General features: G+C 44.8%; 1 protein-coding gene across 1 annotated transcript in view; it reads right to left on the reverse strand.

Annotated features, from left to right (window-relative positions):
* The window catches only part of MRC2 (mannose receptor C-type 2), a 545,797-nt gene that overhangs the window by 387,959 nt on the left and 138,104 nt on the right, over nt 1-19,734 (reverse strand). Inside the window, 1 exon segment of the mRNA XM_078645096.1 lies at nt 3,706-4,089. Coding sequence (XP_078501222.1) covers nt 3,706-4,089 — 384 coding nt within the window.

Raw genomic sequence — 19,734 nt, forward strand, 5'->3', positions numbered from 1 at the left:
TGACAGATCCAAGAGAACGAGCAAAGTTGATGATCCTTGGTCTAAAGCCAGTTTGATGGTATCAGTGACCTCTACTAAGGCTGATTCCGTGCTGTGAGATGCACGGAAAAATGGCTGAGAGGTGTCCAACTGGTGATTCGATTCAAGGTAAGATATCAGTTGGAAATTTGCTAAGGACACAAGGATTTTGGATATCAAATGAAGTACAGATACAGGTCTGTAATTCGCCATATCCAGAGGATAATCCATGGCTTTTTTAAGACGGGGTTTGATGCATGCAGTCTTCCATTTTGGAGGAATAGTGGCCGACTGTAAGGAGAGATTGCATAGATCTGTAATGGAGGTGAGCAGAATAGGAGTCAGAATGGTGAACACATAAGAGAGGGCAGGATCTGACGGGGAACCAGATTTTATAGTGTTTATTCAGGCCTGTATTGATCCTCTGTGACAGGAGCAAAAAGATTCCAGAGTAGAGGACTGAGAGGGGCCTTGAGGATTCTAAATCATAAGTGTCGTATTGTTTGCAAAAGAGCTGTAGATATTGTTAATCTTTTGTTCAAAGTGTGCTGCGAGGTTGTTGCAATGTGATTGCAAAATGGGTAAAGTAAGATTGAAATTGCTCGGGTTCGCGAGTTCCTTGAGAATTTTAAAGAGCTCCTTAGAAGAGTTTTTTGCAGAGTTAATTCTATCAGCTATGTAAGTTCTTCTGGCAATGTTGCAATATTTTAAATATGTCCTAAAACAGTTTTATAGGCACGTCTTCCCTCGGCACGTCTTCCCTCCTCTGAGATTTCCTCCATTTGCGTTCTAATTTCCTTACTATAGATTTTTCCTTCTTTAGAGATTCGGAGTAATGGGCTTTCCCTTTTTGATTTTGGTCTTTTTAGTGGGGCAATGATATCGAAGGCCTCTGTGAGAGAGTCTTCAAAGGCTTTCAGGGCAAGATTGATATCTTCATAGTCCGTGATGGCAGGGGGCGTTAAGACAGAGAGAAAGGCGGAAGGGACTACCTTCCTCAAAGGTCTTGTGAGTTTAATGCTCTCACGTAAGGTTTCCTTGTGTGTTTGAATGTCTAAGTGGAAATCGACAGAGAGGTGATCGGTCCACACCTGCACATCAGGAGTGTCTACCACTAAATTAGTGGCATCTGTAAATATTAGGTCGCGGATATGCCCTGCTATATTGGTAGGACCAGAAATCCCACTATTCTGAGGCATGCTTGGCAATAGACTGAGCATTAAGATAGGTGCAATGTAACTGAGAAGAGGTGCTGGAAGCCAATTTCAAAGTGGTGGTGGTACTGTTGGCAGAGGGGTTACTATTTGACAGAAAATATGGTGAGGGCCCACTGACTGGGAAAGTCCTATAGACCCAAGAAAACTTACAGGTGTTGCATTGCCAGTAGTCAATGTTGTCAGCTGGGTGAAGTTTCTTCCTGCAGAATGTGCCAGGAATGTGCTTCCCTAAGGTTGTAAGCTCCACACTCGAGTAGGTTTTCTGGGCCACGAATTCTCAATGTGATTTCATAGGTAAGAGAAAAAAAGTTACAAACTAATTGAAAAGGAAAAAAAGATGCAGCCTTCCTGGCGGCTGGCAGCATCCAGTCGCGGACGGGTGCAGGCGGGCTAGCCTTTTGCACCTTCTGCGCCTCTGTGTCGGGTTCCAGGGAGCGGAAGCCCAAGATGAGGGAAGAAAGAGAAAGACTAAGAATGTAAACTGCGTAAAATGACGGCAGCTGACATCCCGAGAATTGCTCACCTGGGTACAATTTTACACAAACTAATGTTGATGCATTTGAGCACTCCAAAATATCTATGAGTGTTGATAACTCCTGAAATAGTTGAATTATTAAAAAAACAAAAACACTTGCCAGTGTACTCCAAATGTAGGAGCAAGGCCGATTGGAGCAAATGTCCAACTTTTTTTCTTACATTCTGTGAGTCAAACCCGAACGGCGTAAATCAGTGCAAATACTGCAACAACAGCCCTGTTAGCATGATAAAGTAGGTTGTGGTGTGATTCTGTCCTTGCACATTATTTTTGCCGACAGCACAATCTATACCAGCCCACCCATGGATCCCTTGGTGTCCTGCATCCCACTGTGCACACAACACTGTCCCTATTAATAGTTGCCTTAGCCTAGGCCCTTCCTTGCACCTACCATCAGCAATGAAAGTGTCATCTCCATCTGCAGAGAATTTATTATATCATCATATTTGTACAAGGAGCAACTTGAAATATTCGCCATGTAAAATATATGATAATCTGGTTTTCTAAACTAAAAATAAAAATGATTTCAATATATACAGCAGGAAACAAAAGCTTACCTACCTATACATTTTACTCTTTCAGTCATTCATCAGAAACTATCCAGCTGGGTGGTAATTACAAAATCCATAGATTTCCAGAGGAAGAGCTAAATGCGGTGCACAATTCTCAGATTGAATGTGCTCCACTATACAGTGCCTATACACTATACAGCAAAAGACACAGAATTGATAGACGGACTGCAGAACAAATCAAAACATTCACCCCCAGTCAAGAGATCTGGGTTAAATCCATCATTCTTTTGCTCACCGTGCCACTCCAGTTTAGATCTGGCCATATGCAAATCAGTCTTGACCGTGTGCCTCATGGGAACAGTCCAGCCCGAACTGCCAAGCCAGGTCCTCCCTGGACAGGAAACAAGCATCCTTGGAACGGTTTCGCAGTTTCACCCCTTATCAGCCAGGATAGCTTGATTCCAGTGGCACAGTGAACCCAGGACCCATGTCTGGGCATACCTGGCGGACTTAGGGCGAGAAAGAAAAAGACACACATTTAATGGACGGATTGCAGAACAAATCAAAACATTCACCCGAGTCAAGAGATCTGTGTTAAATTCATCAAACAATGGATGTAGGCCCAGATCTCAGTATTGGGGTGAATGTATGACATTGTTCTGCATTCTGTCTATCATTTGTTCTTTTTGCATTTGTAACCATGAGTGGGGCAGGTATGCCCAGACGTGGGTTCCGTGCTCTCCATGCCACTGGAGTCAAGCTATCCTGGCTGATGAGGGCTGAAAGCCCGAAACCGGTCCTAGGATGCTTGTTTCCAGTCCAGGGAGGACCAGGCCTGGCAGTTCAGCCTGGACTCTTCCCATTGGATGCAGGGTCAAGACTGATTTGCATATGGCTGGGTCCAAACTGGAATGGCATGGTGAGCAAAGAAATGGTGGATTTAGGCCCAGCTCTCTGTACTGGGCTGAATGTATGACATTGTTCTGCATTCTGTCCATCAATTGTTCTTTTTGCATTATACACTATACAGAGCATGCAGTATGGGAAAGACCACCGTTGACCCTACTAAGGATTTAGCCCACCTTTTCGAAATAGGAGAATTTTTCATTACACACAACGCCAATACAGGATTTTATTCCTTGCAACCACCATTGCAAGAAATGTGGCACATCATAGCACCAGAATTTTACTCAATGGTCTCGGAAACACGTTTACAACTAAGGACATGTGACATTCAGAACTGGACACAATCCGGACATAGGGTCTACATAGTGCTACACAACTTCACTAATATTGCAGACTCCACCTCTCTCTGCTTTCCAGGATTAAGGTGAGCAATAGATTCTTCAGTAGAGTTCATAACTAGCACAGAGCAAGCAAGACGCTAGTGTGAGAGCGGTTTCAAAATAGGTTGTCCTCTTACCTGAATAAACTTTGGAACAAATGCTGGAATTTGTGCCATGGATCCACAACTGGCCTTCCTTCACTGCAGCTGGTGAGGAATTTCCTACCATGGAGTTCAGAATTTGCGAGAGCTGCTCCTCCAGAGACTTGCAGCGCCGCATCACATTGAAAGTTTCATGGTCGCACTCATAGGTGACAGCCGATGTCAGGGTAGTTCCGTTAACAGGCAGTGGGATCCATAGACACTGCATTGCACCAATGTTGAAGAGACGTCCACGAGAGACCCAGACCCATTGCTGGGCCATGGAGCTGCTGTTGCAGGTTTTGGAGATTTGGATTTTGCTCTCTCTGACCTCCAAGCAGCCTTGCATTTCATTACTGAAGATGAGGAATGAGTCAGGACCTAAAACACACACAGAGGAAAATTCAGAATGAAGAACATTCATCCCTGAAAAAAATAGATTTTCAACATTACATGAATTAATCAAAAATACTCTAACTAGGATCATCTTGATAATTAATTTAGATGCTCTGCCTTTACCATGCTGAAAATTAAGTTTTCGTTTTCACAGTTGAATGGGAAAATAATCTTGATCACTGCTTTTTAGCACAAACAATTTTTTAAAGAAAAAGGAACCGAGTTCGGCATAAGAAAATCTATAAAACACACTTTTTATTTTTATTTATTTATCATCTTTGAATGGTCTCTTTAGAATGGTGGTCCCCTCTTTCAGCGACATACCTCTTTCTCCGATCTTGGTGGTAGAGACCCCCTTTAGATGTGTTTTCTCAATAAAATTACTTAATTTAAGATTGCTTACTTAACTTCATGTAGCCTCATCTATGGCTGTATGATATTTAGAAACTTTCAATGTTCCATTTGTTTCATTGATGCTTTTTGGACATATGTTCTCAACTGTAAATTGTCTTTTTCATCTTTGCATTGACTTTGAGAGTTATGCATTTGGTCGAGCCATGCAGTCCAGTTGCTAAAGACCGATTGTGAATATACAGTAGACTTACAGTCTGCTCATTGCTTACCATTAGTTACCTTTGTCACCCTCATTTCATTGATTCTTATTTGGTGGTTTGCCATCCTCTTCTTGTGTTTGGCCCTACCCTAGAGCGTAGCCTTTTTCTGATCCTTTTGATTGGCTGGCTTGTAGCCTTCCATTGCTTACATTTAGGAACTACTTTTTTAAAAATTTTGATTCAGCACTCCATGGGTGGGATTGCATAGGTTTTCCAGCTCTCTACCTTGAGTGCTGCTTTACGGTCTCAAATACCTGCCTCCCCCACACCTCCGCACAGTTTTGCTCCCAAACCCTCCAAACTTGTCTGTAAAAGCAGTGCAGCAGGGATATTTTTTGTGGGGTATGGCTGAAAAGCAGACTTTAAGTGTAGTTATTGTTTTATAATTCGTATTCCCCATTTTCCATGAAGGCAGAACCTTTGGCACACAAAGGGTTTTGTGGTGCTAGAGTAAGGGCTGTTTGCACTCACTCAGCTGAGGCAGAAGTAGTACTTAGCATGGCACTTCTCCCAGGGTACCATAAATCTGCTCCCTCGGCTACTGCAAAAGGCCAAAATGCCTGTAATCCTAGGCCTTGGCAAATATTTCCCGTACATTGTCACATTTTCTTATTATTTTCTGTTCAAAGTTTCCTGAGTGAGAGGAGCTTCGCGCGTAACCAAGATGGCCGCGTGAGCACAGGGCTCCCGGGACCCTCGCAACCTCCTGCATCTATCCTGTATATTATCCTGATCACATTGACGGATTATTGAAGACGAGCCATGGCTGTGGCGGATACTGTTGTCCAAATTTGAATCGGATTTCAGGAACCGGAATAATATCGAATTCATTATTGCGGCCTGCCCCTCAGGATTGCCCGGAGCTCGAGTTGGTGAGATGTCCGGGCAGTAGTGGAACAACAGCGGCCTGAGGAGACAATGATCTGACTTTCGTTTTTGTTTTCGGGGCTTCAGTCTGATCCTACTTGAGAGCCAACCTACTACTAGCGGAAGCTATTTGACTGCTAAGCGATTGTAGGCGCTGCTCCGGTTGTGTATTCTGGGCCCAGACGAACCGTGCCTCCTGGTCGCGGCTGCCGGTTGGATTGCAGTACCCGGTGCGGTCATTTCTTTCGTCGCCCACTACTTTGGAGAGTCTCCTTGTCCAAGATGGCGACTAAGCCTGATGGCGACAAGCAAAAACCCAAGAACACTCGGCGAGGCGGCTACACCCAGACGAACAATATGGATCGCTATGCTCAAACTAAAGGATCCCCTGGTGGACCGAGTAGATCCCTAGATGGCAATAAGGAGGGTCTGGCCTCGTCAACAGAATTGACCCTGCAAGATGTCATGGGTGCCATTGACGGGATGAAGGCTTCCATCGGCCAACAATTTGAGACTCTCGCCCACAAGCTGGACACTGTAGAGATCGATGTTAATTTGATCCGTACAGATCTATCAAAAACCAACGAAAAGGTCAAATCATTGGATTTGAAAACTTCCAGCCTCACGGGTGATGTGTCTGATTTGCAGACAGAGGTCCGCAATCTGAGGACCTCTAATGACTCTTTTGCCCGCCGGTTGGAGGACTTTGAAAGTAGGGCACGGCATAACAACGTACGCATCATAGGGGTCCCGGAAAAATCGGAGGACCCGGCAGCTGATCTATTCGTGGAAGATCTTATCACCAAGCACCTGGCTCCTAAGGGGTTGAGCAAGTTCTTTGCGGTAGAGCGAGCCCACAGAGTACCGGGTGGTAAACCAAAGGTGGGCGCACCGCCGCGACCTCTTATCGCCAGAATCTTTAATTTCAGGGATAGAGACGCTATCCTGCAGGCATCGCAGATGAATGGACCCACGAAATATGAAAATACCACTGTAAGTTTCTATCCGGACTTTACGCAGACTGTTCAAAAGCAGAGACTTGGGTTTCTGGGCGTCAAACGCTGACTGAGAGACATGGAACTGAAGTACGCAATGCTGTTTCCAGCCAGGCTGCGCGTTGAATTAGAGGAACGAACATTCTTTTTCGATCGTCCGGAGGTGGTGGGGGACTGGCTTGACAATTTGCACCACCGGCGTAGCCAGGAGGAACATTCTGGAGGAGCGGAGGGTGGCCCGATGGAGCAGGAATGGGAGTGTGATTTCCGGTCTCTGAACTTTATTAAACACCCTGACTATGGTTCGATAACTTTTATGGTCTGATTTGATATTCATACCTGGGAGTAGCGGGGGACTGGATGAAGCTCTTTCCTCCTCTGGGTTCTTTTTGTAGATTAGTTTGATGTTAAGGCGACAGGCACACTGCAAGTTGGGGTGGCTATTTAGTCTTACGCAGGGGTGCAGGGTGGGGGGGTTTGTACCGGGGTTTTTGTCGGTGGGTGGGGGGTTGTTTGTATTGGTGTGTTTTGGTTTATTGCAAGTCAACATATGGTTCTGTCAATCGATTTGGATGTTGAGCTCCGAGGGGGGTTGGATCCTCTTTCACTTCTGGGATGGGGGTAGGGGATTGAGACTAATGAGTTGGAATGTAAATGGGTTGGGGGACAGGATAAAGCGAGGGGTTGTGTTGCAACTGTTGAAGCGACTTTCTCCTGATGTGGTGTTGTTACAGGAAACACATTTGATTGGTAACATGTGTCGTGCCATGAACCGGAGAGGGTACCGCCTAGTCGCCCATGCGGGGTTCTCCTCTGGATCTAGGGGGGTGGGTAGTCTGATTAGGAATTCTCTTCCCTTAGCAATCGATGCCACACTTTTAGATGACAGGGGTCGCTATGTAGCCATTACTGGACATTTGGAGGGAAGAATTATCTCCTTACTCTAAGTTTATGTCCCCCCGGGTCTACAGTCGACAACCTTTGCGGACCTGGGGCGGGTGTTATTGGGGCTTCCTGAAGGGATTCTGATTGTGGGCGGAGATTTTAATTCATTCGTTTCTGGTCGAGATGATCGACATCCACCCAGAGACCTCGCTGGGTCACAGAATTGGCTTAATGGCTTCCTAGACACTCTGGGGTTGGTGGACAGCTGGAGATTGCAATACCCGGCACAGAACCAATACACTTTCCACTCGGGTGCACACGGTAGCCTTTCCAGAATGGATTACATTTTAATGCCAGCAGCGCATGCCCCCTCTGTTACTGAGGTTCTACATCTAGCTCGGGGAATTTCCGACCACTCCCCTTTGTGGCTTCGGATAGAGTTGCGTGTAGGTGCAGCTGGGCGGGTGGCCCCAATTAATCCGTGGTATCTCCGTACTCCTAAGACCCGCGCGGCATTGATTAAATCCCTCAATCACTATTTTGTCGAAAATCGGGGATCGATGGCTTCTGCGGTGTCGCTCTGGGAGGCCTTTAAGACGGTCATCCGAGGTCAGGCGTTGTCCTTGATAGCCGGTGCGAAGAAAAGTAGGAATGAGGAGGTGGTGAGGCTAGAGACAGAGATCACCGAATTGGAGCATACTCTGGAACAGGGAGTCACCCGTGAGAAGATGCATATCTTGCGTCTTAAACAACTTGACTACCGGGCGTTGGTCACAGATGCCGCGAAAGTCATGGGCAGGGAGCAGCAGGGTCGCCTGTATGATGTCGGGGATAAAGCTGGCAAGTTGATAGCATGGTTGGATAAAAAAAGAGAGGGCTAGTCGCGTGGTTCCTGTGATTGAGAGAGTGAATGGTATGCGTGTGACTGATCCCAATGTGATTGTCCAGAGTTTTGCGGAGCATTTCCAGGAAGTGTACTCCCCCGTATCTGATAGACCGGAGGAAGACTCCCATTTCTTGTTGCGGGATATAGCACTACCCAGTTTATCTGACTCCGACAAAGAGTCGCTGGATTCTGTAATAACCGCGGATGAAGTAGCTCTCGCTATTCGCTCCATTAGTTCCGGAAAAGCAATGGGCCCTAATGGTCTCCCCATTGAACTCTATAAGTTGCGCCCCGATAAAGTAGCGCCGTATCTTCTTGATATGTTTTTGGAATCGCGAGATATGGGCTCCCTTCCTCGTGATCAGCGTCTTGCGACCATAGTGGTGATTCACAAGGAAGGAAAGCCAAGGGATTGTTTTGCCTCTTATAGGCCGATATCACTCCTTAATGCAGAACCTAAGATTCATGCTAAATTGTTAGCTAACCGTATAATAAAGGTGATCGGTGACTTGGTTCATCCGGACCAATCTGGTTTCATCCCTCATCGGAATACGGCTTTAAATCTGAGGCGGTTACACGGCATTCTCGCGAGGGCTTCGTCGCTGTGTGAGCCGGCCATCTTGGCCTCCTTGGATGCCACGATGGCCTTTGATACTGTTGAGTGGCCATATTTGTGGGCCGTACTGACCAAGTTCGGTTTCGGTCCTGGCTTTATTTGCTGGGTCAAGCTCCTTTATGAAGATCCCTTGGCGCAAGTTGTGGTGAATGGTCGGGTCTCTAAGCCTTTTGCTCTTGGAAGAGGTACAAGACAGGGTTGTCCACTGTCTCCACTTTTATTTGCCCTTGCCCTTGAGCCCCTAGCTGCATGGATTAGATGGGAACCGTCGATGAGGGGTATTCGGTGGGCCCCAGACTTTGAGGACCGCATCTCGCTATATGCGGACGATATACTGTTGTACCTTACGTCGCCCCGGAAGTCTTTAATAGTTTTGTTTGATGTCCTTACATCTTTTGGTAAAAATTCCGGCTTAGTTAATAACTGGACTAAATCTTACTTATATGTCCTTTCGGGTGAAGTCCCTCTGTTGCCGCGCGATTGCCCCATCCAGGTTGCACACGCGGGTTTTAAGTATCTTGGGATATACGTGTCATTGGACCCGAATGTCCGTTACAAACAGAATTTGCTCTCTCCGCTGAACCGGTTGAAGCTGGATGTGGTGCGCTGGCGCAAGCTCCCGCTTTCGCCACTTGGTCGTGTGGCACTTTTTAAGATGATGACATTGCCACGCTTTCTATATGTTCTTCATAACACCTTTGATGTGGTCCCTGCGAGTTATTTTCGGGCTATTGAGGGTCTCCACAGGAAGCTGATTTGGGACGGACGTTCGCGTATCGCCCTTGCTAAGCTGACGCTACCTTGGTACGATGGCGGTATTGCTCTCCCCGACATCAAGCGGTATTATTGGGCGGCTCAATTAGGGGCCATTAATCATAGTATGTACGGCCCCGATCTTAACCCCGCTTTTGCAATGGATAGGTGGTTGTTGCCGGTGTGTGATTATTATAGAGCGCTTTATTCTAGACTGGATAGCGGGAGGCTCTCGGGGCCCACACAGATTGCAGTGCGGATATGGAATTGCGCAAACAGTGCGATGGGTTGGAAAGATCGACTGACCCGGGCGACCCCGCTTTTTGCTTCCGAGAAGCTGGGTAGCTTGTGGAACACGAAAGGATTTGAGAAATGGGATATGATAGGGATCAGTAAGGTGAGCAACCTCTGGGTTAAGGGCAAGTTTAAAACTTTTGAGGAATTGCAAGTCGAGTCCCAACTTAGTCAGAGGGAATATTTTCGATATGCCCAGGTCCATTATGCTTTGCGGTCGGTTTTTCCCGGAATCCTCTCCGCTCGAGGACAGAATACTGGACGGTCATGTGCTGGATAGCACTATCTCCTTAATATACAAAAAACTAATCAACGGTAGAACTGACCTGTTGGTGCTCCTCCGGGACACATGGACCCGAGATGGTCTCAAATTAGACGACGAGGACTGGCAGTCCGCGATCTCCTCTCCTAAGGAGGTAGCGATTCCAGCTCGTCTGCGGTTGGTGCAACTTAAAATCCTACACAGAGTCTACGTGACTGGTCCCTGCTTGATTAGAATGGGTTATTCGGAAGATGGTCTGTGTAAGCGTGGTTGTGGGCTGCTCGGGACTTTTTTACATATAATTTGGGAGTGTCCCGTTGTTGTTGCCTTCTGGACTGGGGTGCACAATAAGATGAAAGAGGCTACTGGTGTTGCTCTACTACCCGAGGCTAGACGTTGTCTCTTGAATGTCTGGAGACCAACTGATTATAATGTCGCACAAACGCACTGGGCAACGCTGGGGAATATGGTGGCTAAGAGAGACATAGGACAATTGTGGGGTTCCCAGAGGCCACCCACGGTCGAGGCTTGGATGGAAAACATGGATTGGTGCATGTTTAGGGAAAAGACTGTTTATGTGGCACGGGGGCGACCCAGAAATTGGGGGAAGGTCTCGGGTCACTGGAATACTTATCGTGGGGATATCTGCACTCCCCCTCTTCTGGATATCCCTGAAGTTCAACTTTCCCCCTGACCCACTATCCCCGTAATGTGGAACAAATAATTGCTCTGGAACTTGTCTCTCCCCTGTGTCCGTTCCCTGATATAACGTATAAACTTTACTGTGTTATTTTTGCCCCCTTCCTCGCTCGACTATATCCTAATGTACTGTGTATCTTGCCTTGTATGTTATTTATTTTCAATAAAAAGATTTACAAAAAGAAAAAGAAAAGTTTCCTGAGTGAAAACAATTTGAAAAAATACGACATTTATAAAGATTGAAAACTTTGATTTCAATGTACTGTTTTGAGATACCATACGATATGTTTGCTTTTTCTCCAGTATATTATTTAAAAATTTAGAAAATACTTTACAGAAAAACATTGGCAAAGCCAACAAACTGCAGTCTCATTATAAAGGCGAGACCAATTGGCTTTGCCGTTGCTTTTATTTTTTGTTTTTGCCATTTCAGCACACTGTTCTAAACATTACATCTAGCTTTCAGGCCTAATCAGTTGTTTTAGCTTAGCGTTCCTAGAGCAACCTCAAAAAAATTGGGAGAAAGCCCTAAAATACTAGTGTACATCCTGAACTTTATTTCTTTATATCAACCTAGTGCTGATGTCATTAGAGTTGCGCAATAATTTGCTTCCAAAGGCCTAAAATGGTGGTGTCCTCTGTGGTAGAAAAAAAAATTTTGCTTAAAGCTTTGTGTTTTTGTGTCCTTCCTATGACAGGTGAGTCATTCATTGGATGAAAATAAAAAACAAGCATTGAGTCAACGTTTTTGTTTTTGCAGTGCACAGCGACTGGCTTTAGAGCAGGCACTGGTGATAGCTTCACCCCTCTCCTGCTAGTTTGTACACAACTGCAAGCTGATCTTTGTAAAAGAAGTGAAGCATACCTATGTTTTAATGTTTGACATTTACTTATTTTTCACCGACTGAGCACCTGGAATCTAACTGCTTGTTTGTGGCACACAGGCTTTCACACGTATAAATAATCAAACCTTTTTTACCCCAAGTGTTACTTGCTTCAGATTCCAGACTGCAAATTGGGTCAACTTTCGACAGTAGTATCTCACATATATACTAAAGAAACTCTTAATAAACTGATAACCCAATTATTTTATTAACACGTACATCCTATAGAGCCTTTCGTGGAAAGCAGTTTTGAAGATAAAACTGATTACGATAAAATGAACAACAGGAGAAAATTGTGTGTACAAACATACATTGGCAAATACAATAGGACATGCCTTTTAGTAATGTTGTCTGATCTTTTGGCTTTGCCAATGCTTTTTGCCGATGCTAATCCACAGGTAAAAAGGAAATAAATGCGTATTTGCTGATGTGGCACAGACTTGGCAAAAACAAAACAAACAAAAAGAAAAGTCACAGCGGATAATAACTAAAGTTCCACCATATATAAGTAGAAATACATCATGATGCGGGAGTGACAGAGGCACAGGTGGGGAGAGGTCAAGGCAGCAGTGGGGTCAGGGAGGCAAGGAAGCAGCAAAGGAGCTTGCAGATATGGGATTGAAAAATCAAACAAAAAGGCAGAACTGGGAGGAGTGGGGGAAGCAAGGGACAAGCAGGGGTGAGTGGGAGAGCAACACAGTCGGTGTTGATGGGGCTAAAGATTGAGAAGGGAAGCAGAACGCAATGGAGAGATCGAGAACACACCTGCACTCCCATGGAGTGCTCAAACCAAAGCAAACGAGCAGTGGTGTGCGCGCGCGCCACTGCTAACATATGTTTTGAATTATCTCGGCTGTCAAGCCGCGATAATTCAAAACATACGGGCTTCTGATGCGCGTAACAGACACCAATAGGCCATAGGCGGAGCTACGCGACCGCCTATGGCCTATTGCGTGTTCTGTTTTACAACAGCATGCACACGAAGGCCAATAGCAATGCAGCTAACAAAAAAAACACGAAAAACCACGAGCAGCCTGGAATTCATTAGGTACATTTTCGGAAGCCCTGAGAAAAGGACTCTTAGGCCACGCCCACTGCTGACGCAGTGGGACGGTCCCTAAAAAGTACTTCGCTGAATGTGAGCATTGTAAGAATTTGTCATTCAATCAAAAAGATAGGAAAGAAGCACCAGGGAAGGCACAAGACAAAAGAAAAAGCAGAAAAGCGCTTGAATAACAAGTAGTAAGCAACTGAGAGTGCCAATTAAAATCAACGGGACACAATGGCTGACCCAAAGGCTACTGCAAGTATCGGTATTGTCCAAAATAGATCTTCGCGGGAAGAGCTAACAAGCATTTGCAATGCAATAGGTCTCGCATTTACGCGAGTTTACGGTATTGGCATTGTAAATGACAATGTGTTTTATTTAGGTTTCAAAATCCAAAACATACATAAAAGGCATTGTCATTTACAATGCCAATAGCTCAAACTCTCGTAAAGGCGAGACCTATTGCATTGTGGGTGGTAGTGTTATTTAACAGAAATAACGAACAATTGTAGCATGGTAAAAAACAATTAAATAATAATGAGAAGTAGCAGAATTACAAAAGTTGCAGTAGAGCGGCAAATTGTTATATCAAAATGGATGCTGTAGTAGGTAGAGACAGGGAGGGAAAGAACGAGCGAGTAGCAGTTGGGTAAGAGTTGTGTTAGTAGTCGCTCGCACTAACTTGTTTTGGCTCAGGTGACTGTGAGAGCCACTCCGGTGCTGGCTAACAAAACTTATCAGCGCGCTAAGCCTCACTGAGTCAGGAGAGCCTGTTGTGTAGCTCTGTGTCACAGGCTGCAACTGGTATGATGGTGGCACTTTGGAGGTAATGGGCAGAACGCAGGACTGAGGAGCACAACAAAGTAATACAGGTTGTGGCTTATGATGTGACTCGTATTAGAGTTCTTTGTTGCTTACATGGGTTTCATTTCTGATATTTATGTTTTTCTCATAATCAATCAATCAATCATATCATTTGTAAAGCGCACTACTCACCAATGAGGGTCTCAAGGCGCTGGGGTGGGGAATGCTGCTACTGCTCGAAAAGCCAGGTCTTGAGGAGTTTTCTGAAGGTCAGCAGGTCTTGGGTCTGCCGTAGGTGGATAGGGAGGGTGTTCCAGGTCTTGGTGGCGAGGTGGGAGAACGATCTACCGCCTGAGGTCGCTCTTCGGAAGCAGGGGCCTGTAGCGAGGGCGAGGTCGGCGGAGCGGAGCTGGCCGGTGGGGGTGTAGAAGCTGAGTCGCCTGTTGAGGTACGTTGGTCCGGTGTTGTGGAGTGCCTTGGGTGCGTGGGTGAGGAGCTTGAAGGTTATCCTCTTATTGACCGGGAGCCAGTGCAGGTCTCTCAGGTGGGGTGTGATGTGGCTGCGGCGAGGGATGTCGAGGATCAGTCGTGCAGAGGCGTTCTGGATGCGTTGGAGCAGTCTCAGGAGTTTGGCCGAGGCTCCTGCGTAGAGGGCATTTCCATAGTCCAACCTGCTGCGGACAAGGGCCTGGGTGACTGTTCTTCTCGTTTCAGTGGGGATCCACTTGTAGTCCCTTCGGAGCATGCGGAGGGTGTTGAAGCAGGAGGATGAGACGGCGTTGACCTGTTTAGTCATGGAGAGGGTGGAGTCGAGGATGACCCCTTGGTTGCGTGCGTGGTCGGTGGGTGTTGGAGCGGTTCCCAGTGTGGTCGGCCACCAGGAGTCGTCCCAGGCCGAAGGGTTGGATCCGAGGATGAGGACCTCCGTCTTGTCTGAGTTCTGCTTCAGTCGGCTGTTCCTCATCCGTTCAGCAACAGCCTTCATTCCTTCGTGAAGGTTGGATTTGGCGGTGTGGGGGTCCTTGGTGAGGGAGAGTATCAGCTGAGTGTCATCGGCATAGGAGAGGTGGGCAAGCGGTGCCATGTAGATGTTAAACAGATTTGGGCTGAGGGATGAGCCCTGGGGTACGCCGCAGATGATCTCGGTGACTTCGGAGCGGAAGGGGGGAAGGCGGACGCTTTGTGTTCTGCGGGAGAGGAAGGAGGTGGTCCAGTCCAGGGCCTTCTCTTGGATCCCAGCGTTATGGAGGCGTGTTCGTAGTGTGTGGTGACAGACCGTGTCGAAGGCGGCTGACAGGTCCAGGAGGATGAGGGCTGCCGTTTCTCCATTGTCCAGCAGGGACTGGATGTCATCGGTGGCGGCGATGAGGGCAGTCTCGGTGCTGTGGTTGCTGCGGAACCCGGACTGGGAAGGGTCCAGGATGTTGTTCTCCTCGAGGTAGCGGGTCAGTTGTTCGTTGACGGTCTTCTCAACAACCTTTGCCGGGAACGGGAGCAGGGAGATGGGCAGGAAGTTCTTGAGGTCCTTGGGGTCCGCCTTGGGTTGCTTGAGTTTGCTTGCGAGAAAGTGTCACTTATAGTCCTTGAAATTGCACTGATAATTACACTGATATTAAGGAAATGTCACACATAGCAATCCGATACCTTTGCAGCTATGTAACTAAACCATAACACAAAAGGGATGGCACAGAGCTAGGGAGCGAGCGAGCAGTAAGTGTGATGATGTCGTGCGCAGGACACGTGTATATATATTTAAAAGGTATCCCAGTACGGCGTCATAGTTTTTTTGTGTTTTTAGTGGCCAACGCCGCTGTAAGCATGCGAGGAAGAAGGAGGAGGCGTGTTAATGTGCTGTGTACCGTACGCGTGCACATGTCCTGTCCTCCGAGTTCTGCTAACGGAGTTATACACGTGCACAACTGCTGTTTGTATGTGTGCACATATTTTGGGCGCATGGCGAGAAGCTGAGCAGCATTGGAGTAGCAGTTAAAACGGTAAGTACCTGGTAAAGAATAATGAGTAAGTATGAGGCGTGTGGGGTGCAGAGTTTTGGGCTTGCATTAATGTGCAGTGGAGTTTTTTGTTTTGGCGGTTGGATAAGCGGTGTGGCTGAGTGTTGATAGGGAAGTGGCGTCGGTTAGGGTGGCGGCTTAGAGCAAATAGAGGAGCAGCAGGGAGGCAGAGAGCGAGTAGAACATACTACAAGACGCGTGAACAGCTCCTTCCACTGAGTTATGCTAACGCCGCTGTAAGCGTGGGAGCAAGTAACAGTTTAATGATAGTAAGGCGTTATTGTGTGGAAATGGGACGGTGTATAATTAAAAAAAACTAAGTAGGGGCCTGATGGTATAAGATAGGGAAGGAGCACGCAATGTAGTTAAAGCAGAACGTGCCTTAAAAAGAGGGAAGAAGGGAGCGAGCAAGAGGAACGGCAGGGTGCGAGCGAGCAGGATGTATTACAAGACGTATTACAAGACGTGTGTACATCTCCTGTCCACTGAGTTTTGCTAACGGTGCTGTATGCGTGGATGCAAGTAGCATTTTGGTGATAGTAGGCGTTATTGTGTGGAAATGGGATGGTGTATAATTAAAAAAAAACTACGTAGGGGCCTGATGGTATGAGGAAAAGAAAAAGCACGCAATGTAGCTAAGGCAGAACGTGCCTTAAAAAGAGTGAGGAAGGGAGCAAGCAAAAAGAGTGCAGGAAGCAAGCGAGCAGGACGTATTACAAGACGCGTGTACATCTCCTGTCCACGGAGTTATGCTAGCGCCACTGTATGCATGGGAGCAAGCAAGAAGGAGGCGTGTTAACGTGCCTTGAGCCGTATGCGTGCACATCTTCTGTCCTCCAAGTTCTGCTGACAGCGCCATATGCTTGCACCACTGTTGTCCTTTCTACGCGTGCACATATCCTGTCCCCCTTCGGTAACGAAGTCGACAACAATAGATCTCGCCAAGGCGAGTAGCGCATGCGCTGCAACGCTAGGCGAGACCTAAAAAACTGTCGCTTAAAATAATACACCACCCAAAGAGATGTCCCACCTAATTCACTTTTAACCTGAATCAAACAACTGCTTCCAACCTCGTCTTTCTCTCCAGTCACGTGTAATCCTTGTAATTTCTTGACCCACTCCGGCTCAACGCACCCCTTTATCCTGCTGTATCTCCCCACTTCCACCCCCATTCCTCTCTCCTTTGGTAACTCTGTCCCAGGTTAAATTGCCATAGCTTGTTGCCTCCACTGTTGCGCTCTTTGATACACCCTCGCCTCTCCTATGTGCTCCCCAGGCACCCCCCTTCATACCCTCACACTCACTGTACCTACATACATATGAATTAATAAGCATTGACAAAACTAGTAAGACTGGCCTTTATTTTGCAAACATGCAATATGTAAAAAACAGTGGCAAACAAATACAAACATGTAAAAAAAATAGGGGGTCACCCAACAGCCTGTGACACCATCCACCGCTCACACTCCTTGTTAGGTGGCTGTGTGCATATGATCAGGCAAATAAAGTCACTTACAGTGCATTATAACAAATGATAAAGTTGGCTGACATATTACCGTTGTTGTGTGCTGTAGTGGAAGGGAGCAAAATGTGAGTAACACTTGAATAGACCAAAGGATGAAGAGGGCTGACCGAAAAATACTATTTACATGTATATATGTATGTACTTTTACTATGAATTTTTGGAAGACATGAGGTTGGCGAGGCAGCTAAATCCATCTCTGGGCCAGACCTGAAAATGGGCGAGAATGTGAGAAGGTGATGGGTTGAAGTGTAAAGTCATAGAGAAGAGCTTTGAGGACATTCATCCAACATTTGCTTTCTTTCCACAGGCCTTTATCTATTGTTCCTTAGGCTCTTTAGGACATAAAGATACTCCTTAAAATCTGTGCGGGTCCCATTCGGCCTATGGCGTAGAGATGAAGCTGGAGCACAGAGGAAGGCATGAGGCTGGATGGACATGGGAGTCTCAATTGAATGGACGGATTTGGGTACCATGGGGACTCAGGTGTGTCCTCACGATACCTCCAATGCTTCTTTTCTTCTGGTATGACAACCACGGCCACACATAATTTGCTCTACAAAATGCGGGATTGGTTTGCAGCCCCATTACCACCTTAACCCAAATCCAAAGTTTAAAATCTGCGATGGTGGGAAGCATCATAACAGGTAAGTTTCCAATTACACTCTCTTCTCTAAAGTGACTGTTTCCTGTAAGCTGAAAAGGTCTGCACGTGAGTAATGCGCAGCAGCTAGGATCATCTTCCACACAATAAAATCCATACTCAATAAATGTCTTACTTTGTGTACTGCTCAAACAATAGATTATTCTATTTCACATAGCTCGCCATACACACCCACGCCTTTCTTCCTTCTTGCCCTTTGGCCCGGCTCAAAAACATCGGTAAACAGTCATAATATCGATTCCAAAATATAGAATGGACATAATATCGAAGTAAAAATATAGAATGGACAAAATATCGAATGGACACAATATAGTGGTTAAAAATATCGAATTTAAGGTAAGTAATATCGATTTTCAAAATATAGAAGTCAAAATATCAAATTATACAATATAGGCATTAAATATATCTATTTTTTTAATAATATCAATTTTTTTAAAGTGTTTTGTATGTTAGTATATGTGTGAAAAGTGTATATTAATTTTTGTAATGTATGTTTAATGTATTTTAAGTAATGAATTTTATGTTATTTAATTTTTGCGTAATTTAATTCTGTAGCGGGTTGTGGGTTTATAGGGGAATAGGGTGGGAAGTAATTTAATTATATTAAATTAAATATTAATTTTTAGCAATTATTAATTTTTAATTAAATTTTGCTTTTTAGTTCTGTAGCGGGTTGTGGGTTTATAGGGGAAAAGGGTGGGAAGTAATTTAATTGTAATTAATTAAATATTTTTATTTATTGGTATTCATTTTGAATTTATTGTTATTTTTTAATTGGTAATTCATTTTTATTAATTGCCAATTAATTTGTATTAATTGATTAATTGTTAATTATGTTAATTTTCTAAATTTATTTTCTGTAGCGGGTTGTGGGTTTATAGGGGAATAGGGTGGGAAGTAATTTAATTGTAATTAAGTAAATAATTTTTTTCATTTATTGGTATTGATTTTAAATTTATTGTTAATTAATGTTTAATTGGTAATTAATTTCTAATAATTGGCAATTAATTTGTATTAATTGGTAATTATGTTGTATTAATTTAATATTTGATAATTGTATTAATGTGTTTTCTGTAGTGGGATGTGGGTTTATTGGGGAATAGGGTGGGAAGTAATGTAATTGTAATTAATTACATGTTAAAAATACTTTTTGTGTATTGATAATTAATTTACTGTTAATTTTTAATTGGTATTAATTTTTACTATTAATTCGTTTTTGTTATTGAAAATTCATTAGTTGTTAAATAATTATGAATAGGTTATTAATTTTTAATAACTAATATGTAGTTGTATTTCTAATTAATTATTACATAATATTAAATTGGTTATTATTTCAATTAATGTTTTATTGGTATTGATATTTAATTTATTTTTAATAATATATTAAATCATTACTTTCCCTACTGTTAAACTCACTGGAGTGGGAATAGTAATTTTCACCCTCCCGCTATCCAACGCTTTCCCTACTGTTGCACTCTTTGGAGTGGGAATAGTATTTTTTTTACCCCTACGCTATCCAACGCTTTCCCTACTGTTGCACTCTCTGGAGTGGGAATAGTAATTTTTACCCCTACGCTATCCAAAGCTTTCCCTACTGTTGCACTATCTGGAGTGGGAATAGTAATTTTCACACTCCCGCTATCCAACGCTTTCCCTACTGTTGCACTCTCTGGAGTGGGAATAGTATTTTTTACCTCTATGCTATCCAACTCTTTCCCTACTGTTGTACTCTCTAGAGTGGAAATAGTAATTTTTACCCTTCCAATATCCAACGCTTTCCCTACTGTTGCACTCTCTGGAGTGGGAATAGTAATTTTTACCCTTA

This window comes from Lissotriton helveticus, chromosome 5_1, assembly GCF_964261635.1.
Source record: "Lissotriton helveticus chromosome 5_1, aLisHel1.1, whole genome shotgun sequence".
NCBI lineage: Eukaryota > Metazoa > Chordata > Amphibia > Caudata > Salamandridae > Lissotriton > Lissotriton helveticus.